This window comes from Sipha flava, unplaced genomic scaffold (assembly GCF_003268045.1).
Source record: "Sipha flava isolate LNK unplaced genomic scaffold, YSA_version1 89_pilon_pilon, whole genome shotgun sequence".
Classification (NCBI taxonomy): Eukaryota; Metazoa; Arthropoda; class Insecta; order Hemiptera; family Aphididae; genus Sipha; species Sipha flava.
Genome location: NW_020273631.1, coordinates 1,381,308 through 1,390,920, shown reverse-complemented (window position 1 = coordinate 1,390,920; position 9,613 = coordinate 1,381,308). Strand labels below are relative to the sequence as shown.

General features: G+C 31.3%; 1 protein-coding gene across 1 annotated transcript; it reads right to left on the bottom strand.

The window, feature by feature from the left end:
* Nucleotides 1-6,282: 6,282 nt before the first annotated feature.
* LOC112693632 lies at nt 6,283-9,525 on the bottom strand. Its single transcript, XM_025568788.1, has 10 exons — nt 8,856-9,525; nt 8,710-8,796; nt 8,502-8,629; nt 8,304-8,400; nt 8,110-8,211; nt 7,832-8,012; nt 7,622-7,757; nt 7,258-7,481; nt 6,440-7,200; nt 6,283-6,377 (listed from the first exon to the last, which is right to left on the bottom strand). The coding sequence occupies exons 1-10, from the start codon at nt 9,064-9,066 to the stop codon at nt 6,340-6,342; spliced, it is 1,965 nt and encodes a 654-aa protein (XP_025424573.1). The 5' UTR covers nt 9,067-9,525; the 3' UTR covers nt 6,283-6,339.
* Nucleotides 9,526-9,613: the final 88 nt, after the last annotated feature.

Below are 9,613 nucleotides of genomic sequence, written 5' to 3'. Positions count from 1 at the left end.
CTTATGACCAAAACAAAATATAATAATAATAAAACTATGCGGCCCTTTTGGCACAACAAATTAATAACTATACGGCACTTTTGACCTTACAACTAAATAATTGTAAATAAAAAAAATATAACAATAACTCACGGTTTGTGGAGCGTAGACTGGCCAGCTGGTCCTTCTAAGCTATACAATAAAAAATGACAATAAAAATGATACAAAAACATAAAAGGAGAACGAATATAATAAAAATACAATAATTTCGACATACACACGGTCTTTACACTCAGACGTACGCTCAAAGACAAAAATTGCGGCGGCCGTGTTAAACTACGCGCGGAGTCACTCGCCGGCGGCGGTAGATAACGCACCGATACCTGTTTTGCATATTATATAATTCACAATACACAATATATAATTGACACAAAGATAAAGGTAAAAATAACGGCCGATGCGCGATTGTTCTATGTGTGTGTGCGTGTGTGTGTGTCGATCGGCCGCTATGTTACGGCGGCAACAACCACATTTAATTAATTAACATTTATCAATCAATCAATCATTTAACATTTAATGAGTTACGAGTCGATTTAATTTGTCAAGTGGATTATTTGAAAAGTATTAAAAAAAGTAATGTTTGATATTGACATGAATGTTTCATATGTATTTTATTTACGACATATGAAAAGTATATATATTTTGAAGAAAAAATCTTATGTTCTTGTGAAAACCCTTTGAATTCGTTTAAAAGCTTAAAGTTAAATTAATACCCAATTGACGTATCAAACATGCACTGTTATTGGCTGTCCAAAGAATCTAAAAATTAAAAACGTTAGTTTGTTGAAATACGAACATTTTAGATTCTAAAGGTTAAGTAAAGTAAACGTAAGCCCTGTAACGTCTACAACAAAATGATGTGTTCAATTATCTGCAGCAATGAATTATATAGGAACAAAAAAAGAAAATTAAAAGTAACGAGTGCCAAAAGCAAAAGTTTATCGTTAGCAATGGGGCGGGTTTAGCCATTTAGTCAGGTGGAAGGAATAGGTGCTGGCTGTTGAGATGACTCCATCCCTTACAGAATACGCACTAATCAACGAATATCAGGTGGCGACAGTATTTGGCTTGTAAACTCTAAAACTATTATTTTAGAGATGCAGGAAATCCCAAAAAATGAATACCAGCAATTCTAAGGTACCTTAAATGATTTATTAATTTTCCCTTATCAAGACCATGTTAAAAAATAAGACGAAATAAATAATAACAAATTAGACTATTATAGTGTTTGTGCAACTGTAATATAAATCTTAAATTATTTTAGTTTAAAAGTTTTCATAATAATTGTAAAAAACTGACGAATAGTAAAAAAAAGACAACATTTGTGGCTCACCAGTTTTTGACAAAATCAATTTTATTTTTATCAATGTTATTTTAAAAAAATAATAATCTTAGAAACTTGAAATTGTCCTTAAATGCTTCTATCATCGTTTGGTTATAGATGATATAAATTTAAAATTATTTTACTTCTTTTGAGCTATTTAAAGAATTTAATTTTAAAGTAGTAATATGATACTCCAATTAATATCCCTACACAGGGGCGGATCCAAAGTCGGGGAACTGTGGGTCAAGCCATTTCAAGAGTCCATTTATTAGGGATGAAACTGAATTAGAAAATGATGAATTGGACTTTGGTCCAATCAACAAAGGATGGTAAACGTTATCATTCTAGCTCCGCCGAACAAAACTCTCCACAAACTCCGGTGAATAAAAATAAAAAGTTTTTTTTTCCGCAAATCGTTACGAAGTTTTATTATCAGATGATCACGAGCCAATACTTCCAATGACTGATCCAACTAATAATAATAATAAAAAACTGAGGCTTCCCTTAACGTTGAATCTAAGACCGCCTTACCCTCACCAATATTCTTAAGACTACTACATGTTACTTTTACTGATCTGTGCACTAAGCTCATTGAGATAATTGGTGTCGACAATTTTCACTGTAAAACTCTGGCAGACCGCCTCAAAATAATAACAACCAATCCAAACTCATACAGAACGCTGGTCCGCTTCTTAAGAAAAGAAAAAGCTGAATTTCATACCTATCAGCTTAAAGAAGAAAAAACCAACTCGTGTTGTCATTCGCAATCTTCATCCAACTACTCCGCCGGAGTTAATCAAATCAGAGCTCGAACAACGTCTTTTTGAAGTCAAGCCGGTCTCAGCCGTCCTACACAAAGTAAATAAAAATCCACTACCACTGTTCTTTGTGGATCTCGAAACAACCAGCCAATCCAATGACATATTTCAACTCACCTCACTTCTCCACACAAAAATAAAGGTGGAAGAACCTTACAAGCCTAAAACTATTAGTCAATGCACTAATTGCCAAGTATACGGACATACTAAGTCTTATTGTGGCTATCCAGCTCGTTGCGTTCGCTGCGGTGGTCATCACTTATCAGCAGACTGTCCGAATACCCGTGATGCCCCACCCAAGTGCGCTCTCTGCTCTGGCGATCATCAATCTAATTACAAAAGCTGCACTATCTATAAAGATCTACAACGAAGAAAAAATCCAAAATCAAGTAATCACTTATCTAATAATTTTAGCTATAAAAATACCAATGTACAAGATACCCACACAGTGAAAGCCTCCACAACACACCCTTCAGAGTCGACTCCTACCTACGCCCAAGCAACTTCCAATTCTCATTCCAATCATACGATACCTTCACCTGCACCAGATATAAACAAAATAATGTCAACCTTCATTGACAAGTTTAAACAATTAATTAATCCTCTAATCACCCTACTAACCAAAGTAATCACAAAACTTCTAGATTAAAAAACATGTCATCTCCTACAAGTAACTCACTTCTAATTCTCCTATTTAATGCTAATGGCTTCAAAAATCACCAAAATGAACTTCAGGTAGTACTACAAGAAAAACGTATAGATATTGCTCTGATATCTGAAACGCACTTCACCAAATATTCCCATATTCCCATAGCTGGGTATAATCTGCTAAAAACCAACCACCCAGATAATACTGCGCATGGAGGTACTGCAATTTATATCAAAACCTCCCTGGTATATCAAGTCCTTCCTAACTTCTGTCAACCAAATTTACAGTCTTGTGCCATATTAATGTACCTCAACAACGTACCGACCATAATAGCAGCAATATATTCTCCACCACGACATATTATGAACTTTCAAAATTAAGCTGACTACTTTAGCACACTTAGTCATAATTTTATTATAGGCGGCGACTATAATGCCAAACATCACACCTGGGGCTGCTGCACAAATAACCCTAGAGGTAATGTACTTCACAATTTCATAACTTAGAAAGGCTTCAAAGCTCTTGCTCCCCCTGGACCAACTTATTGGCCAACCTCACTTCGCAAAAAACCCGATATACTTGACATTTTTGTTTCCAACTCACCGAGCAACATTTACTATACAACTAGGAACCTGCTTGAACCTAGTTCGGACTATTCCACTGTCCTTTTAACTGTTAGTGCTGCTCCTCCAATTCGTTCCTGTCCACCAAAGCTTTTCCACTCGACCACTGATAAGCAAAAATTCCATGACTTGATTGATCGAAACATTAGCCTTAAAATTAGTCTTAAAACCACCCAAGAAATTTATGATGCCATTAATAATTTCACGAATGTTATTCAAACTGCAACATGGGATGCTAGCACTTCACACAGGCAACACTTTAACCACTCCCCTTCGATCCCTGAATATATTCGCATATTAATAGCTAACAAACGCAGAGCAAGGGCCCTATATCAGCGATATCGCCTCCCATCCCTCAAGCGTAATTTCAACAACCTGGCAAACTCTCTAAAAAAAATTCTTTCGAGTCACAAAAATCAAGCACAAGCTAACTACCTTGCAAATTTGTCATCGAAAGACGGTAGCCTTTGGCAAGCCACAAAAAAGTCCCTGCAACATCAAGCTCCGAATACTCCGCTAATAAATCCATCCGGTGGATTAGCTACTACAGACGCTGATAAAGCTGAATTGTTGAAAAATCACCTAGCAAAAATCTTCACGCCACTTTCTGATATACAAATTCCCCATCACACAGCTTTAGTTAACAGACTTCTTGACAGCCCTCTTCCACCTACTCTCCCATCGAAATATTTTACTCCCAATGATATTAAAAATGCAATTCAAAACTACAGCCTTAAAAAAATCCCCTGGTTATGATCTAATAACTGCGGAAGTTGCCAAATGCCTCCCAAAAAGAGCAATTGTCCTGCTAATAGTTCTGATAAATGCCTCCCTAAGATTAGCTTACTTCCCGCAACTTTGGAAATTTTCAATAATAATTGTATTCCCAAAACCAAAAAAACCACCTGATATTCTCTCTTCATATCGACCTATAAGTCTTTTGCCCTTTTTCGCAAAAATTTTTGAAAGCCTTATTCTTAAAAGAATTTTGCCATACATTTTTTCAAACAACACGCAATTTGGCTTTCGTGCCTCTCATGCTACAACTGACCAATTGCATAGACTAGTCGACGCCATTTCGTTCTCTCTTGAAAAGAAAAATACTGCTCATGCGTGTTCCTTGATGTCTCACAAGCCTTTAACAGGGTTTGGCATGAAGGGCTACTATTTAAGCTAAAAGCTTTTCTTCCCACAACATATTTCTTACTCATTAAGTCTTACCTTATGGATCGACACTTCCAAGTCAAGTTTGGCTCTTCCTTTTCAAATATTGAAAAAATTAGCGCAGGAGTCCCTCAAGGTGGCATTCTTTCACCTGTGCTATATAATGTATATGCAGCAGACCAACCTACCTCTCCAACAACATCTGTAGCTGAATTTGCGGATGATAAGACAATTATATCAGTACATAAAGACCCTCACATTGCTTCTCTAAACCTTTAAAACCACCTTGGCCTAATGTCTGTCTGGTATGATAAATGGCGAGTTAAAGTCAACCAAACAAAATCCATTCATACTACATTCACTCTTCGTCTCCCTCCCTGCCCAGAAGTCTTTCTTAATAACATACCAATCCCTTCATCCCAATCGGTTAAATACTTAGGCCTAATCTTTGACCGTCGCCTGACCTGGGGACCTCATATCAAAGCTAAAAAACTCACCCTAAACGAACGACTACGCTCAGTTAAACCACTAATATCTAACAAGCATACTAAATGAAACACCAAACTTCTCATATATAAATCATTAATCAAGCCCATGTGGACTTATGGCCTACAATTGTGGGGCAATGCAAAAGTGACTAATGTAAATAAAATCCAAACCGTTCAAAATAAAATTTTTAGATTAATCACTAAAGCCCCACCATATGTCTCCAACTACTCTCTGCACACAGATCTAAACATAAAAACTGTTCATGCTGAAGCCATAACATATTACAAAAGATTCCATAACAGACTTCCATATCATCCTAATCCTCTTATATCCAATTTAGCTTCTCGTACAATTCCAGGCAACCCCACACGTCGACTAAAAAGAAATTGGTGTCGTGATTTACTAAATGAATAATCCAAATAATTTAAAAAAATAAAAATAAAAAAAATAAATATATATATATATAAATACAATTAGGTAGTGCCTTCACTGGTTGGCTTCTTCCCTCACGATTTCATGTACAAAATATTATATCACATATTCTTATTGTGCCTAATGAGTACAAATTGTATATATCTTGTTAAAAAAAAAAAAAATTTAAAATTAGTGATACCACCGATAATGAGTTATTTACGATTTAAAAATATAATCTTATTTTATCAGCGCAACAAACGTACGGAATAAAATATGATTTACTTAACTTTCTACTAAAACGATATAATTTAAAATATAAATTATGAATTGAAAAATTTTAAATTTTGAATATACATGGTATTCATTTTTCAAGTAACTCCGATGGGCCAACTGTCCAAGAGTCCAAATCAAGGTCTAAAAAGAGAAATAAATTTTCAAGAAGCCAATTTTGTCAACAAATATTAGCTGTGGGTTAGCTGACACCCTGAACCCCTCCTAGATCCACCCCTAACCTTACACCTGAAAAATGTTTTAATTCTACCTTTACTTTTTAAATGTTATTTCGCTTAATAAAATACGATTTTCAAATATAAGTTTTAGATTTTAATTATTCAATACCATTTTAATTTGAAATTGAATTGAGTATAATCAATCACATTAATAAACATTTTATTTGAAAAAAATTATATTTCGCATTGTACAAATAGATTTTCAAATTATATAAAAAAAAATGAAATATACTTATACAGTAACTATATACAGTATGTTATAATATACTAAAAATATCTATTAAATTTCAGTACTCAGTTTTAAAAAAAATTATGAATTTTCACCAGATTTCATGGAAATGCTAAATCCTGAAACAAATATAAAAGTATATATAATTATAAATTTAGAATTTTATCATTGAAAAACTAACCTGAACTGGAATCATTATCATTTTCTGATGGAGATAGAGGTTTTGATGTAGTAGCTTGAGATGAAAAATTAATTGATGGTTTATTCATACTTGATTCTAATGGTTTTGATGATCCTAATAATGAGTCATTTTTATTAAACCAATAGTTAACTTTAGTTGTATAGTCACAATCAGAAGTATCATTTTCAGCATCAGCATTTTCATCTTCATTTTCCCATTCAGATAATTCGTCTATATCCCATGGAGCTAATATTAATGGAGCTAAATGATCTGTATAAGATGTCATTTTTTCTTTAGAAATTCTCCAAGCATTATTCTTTTGAATGTTTTCATTATGTTGATCAGACAAATCTATCTGCCATAATTTACTCATATTAAACAAAAGTGAATAATTAAGCTTTTGAATGATCTGAGGTTTTATTGTGACTCTGTTTTTAAATTCAATAATGTCTATGGGTTTATTATTTTTAATTGTTTGTACAAATAAATCTCCAGTAGAATTAATACTGAAAAGTCTTAAATTTTCATTATTATCGCCTAAAGCAGTTGTGCCAATTAAACATTGAGAAAATCTATCAAATAGTGTTGAGTCCAAACAATGCCCTTGATATCGAACATTATGCAATGTATCTAATGGTTTTGGAATTAATGATGCCATATGTCGACACATTAGAAAATCATCTTGATGTGATGTGTAGGACAAATGAACAAGATTTTCTCCAGTTTGGTTCCCTAAGAACAACATTTCGCATGGCTCTAAACTAAAAACAAAATTATACTACAATAATAAATTAATATTACCAGGTAAAAATGTTTACCTATTTTCATAGCAATGTGAAGTAATTAAAGATGGAGGATTTGAAAGCATATGACATGATTTATGGACAAATCCCATTCTATCATCTAAGGTTAGAACTGAATGACTGGAAGTCACATAGAAACTATGAGAATTTAATATACTATTTTTTAATGATATAAGTTCTTCACATTGTTCTAAAATATTATTTGGATCATACATTGAACAAGGTTTAGACATATCAATCTGAAAAATATTAGTAATATTATACTCTATATGTAAGACTCAATAGTTGTTTAATCAATTAGTTTGTTATTTGTCCAGCTTTGCATATTTATTTTTTTTACTACATTTTAAATCTATATTTATAAAAAATATTATATTACCCGAGTATCTATAAAGTAAAACTTTTCTCTGTTAATAATACCAATTAAATCAGTTTGATTTTGTGAATAATTTAAACGCACAAAAGAATCACTTTGGTCAGATTCTACTTCAAAATGTTTTTCTTGAATACAGTCTCTAATAATAAATTACTGATTGTATAATTATTTATTATTTACTTGACTAATTAATAAAACTGTTAAAATATATACTCATTTTTCCACAGCTTAATTATATGTTTCACATCAATAGAACAAAAATTATTATTTATAATATCAGAGTCTGCAAATGGTACATCACAGTTCTCAAAAATTGAATTGTTGTTTAATAAAGATTTTGTATCTGAATTGTTCCAAAATACAAATAATTTAGTTTTTTGTCGAATCATTAAGTCTGAAAAAATGTAAGCATCAACATTTATTATTCTATGTTTTATGAAAACTTTTATTATATAAATATAATATATTTAAATTATGATTTCAAGTTATACCATTTGTATTTGAAGATTTTATGTCAAAAATTGGACCTTTAAAGAACTGATCTTTAGAAGTCATAAGTACTCCAAGTTTTTTGTCCTCAATTGAAATTATATCTAGAACAAAGTTTCAAAATTATAATAGTATGTATACATATTTAAAAGTTGATCAAACATAAAAAGTATGATGTAAAAATACATAAGCATACCTAAAATGTTGAGATTTGTACCTTTGGCATAAGCTAAATACCATTTTCCATTTATTTGAAATTTTTCAATAATATTTTTAAAATACCAATTATAGTCCTAAAATTATATTTAATAATCAAATAAATAAATATAAACATAAATTTTAAATCACTAGACATTAATTAAATATATTGAAATTGTAATGATTTTTACTTAACAGAGTCAAAATATTCATCTGGGTTTTCCATTAAATTTTTTGTAAGATCAAATAAAACATGAGGAATTTTTGAGTATGAACATTCTCCTTCAAGTGATTTTTTTAAGGCAGTTAATGTACTAGAACTCACTAAAAAAAAATTGCATAATGTAGTACTTAATAATGTTTTAGCAAAATTACGAATTTTTCAAATACTATGAAATTAATACTTTTTTTTCGACAATTTTTCAATAATTTATCATGTTCAAATTTCCATCGAGTTTTCAAGTTGACCAAATCCGAAACTGTATTTAGTCCTATAAAGTTAAAAAATAAATACATATATTGAATACTAAGGACGAATTAAATTAATTACTTGATTTAATTTCTGAAAATGCTACATATGGCACTGGTAGATCAAAACTCTCGGGTACAGAATAACACTGAATGGCTTCATCACTGGTACTAATGTCATTCATTAAATAAGTATTTAGGCTGGGTAAATAATAGTGTGGTATATAGCGCAAACAATTCTTGGTGTCTATTCCATTATTTCCAGTACTTTGCTGAACTTGATTTTGAGACATACTTGATGTTAAATCTTATAAGTAATGTACTGAAGAATAAAAAAAATGCAGTAAAAATTTCTAATATCTATGATTAAGTAAGTAATGACAACTGACTATTCCATAAGTAATGTACTGAAGAATAAAAAAAAAAAATGCAGTAAAAATGTCTAATATCTATGATTAAGTAAGTAGTGACAACTGACTATTCCACCACAGAATAAATAATATACATTATTGTATTTTCAATAAATTTAAATTTAAAATGAAAGATTTCTGTATTTGGTTACAGAATATAATCGCATAGCTGGGAATGTGTTATTGTGCCAGCTGATAATTATATTGAATTAATTTGAACATTCATAAAGACAAAACGTAAAAATACGACATTTGAACTTCACCGATTTTCAACAGTTAAGTAAGTCAAAATAGTGACTACTTGTAACTAAGGATATCAATATTTGCAACATTAACAATATCAATTATCAGTTAACAATAATGTTTACTTATTTGCCGCCACAAAAAATTGATAATAGATAATTATTTTTTCTTAAATGAAATTCTTTGT

Excerpts from the sequence above, each read along its gene's own strand:
- LOC112693632 (XM_025568788.1), bottom strand. The coding sequence starts at position 9,066 with ATGTCTCAAAATCAAGTTCAGCAAAGTACTGGAAATAATGGAATAGAC. Across the intron at positions 8,401-8,501 it reads CAGATGAATATTTTGACTCT|GACTATAATTGGTATTTTAA; the intron begins GTTAAGTAAAAA and ends ATATAATTTTAG. Across the intron at positions 7,201-7,257 it reads TCACATTGCTATGAAAATAG|TTTAGAGCCATGCGAAATGT; the intron begins GTAAACATTTTT and ends TTTTGTTTTTAG.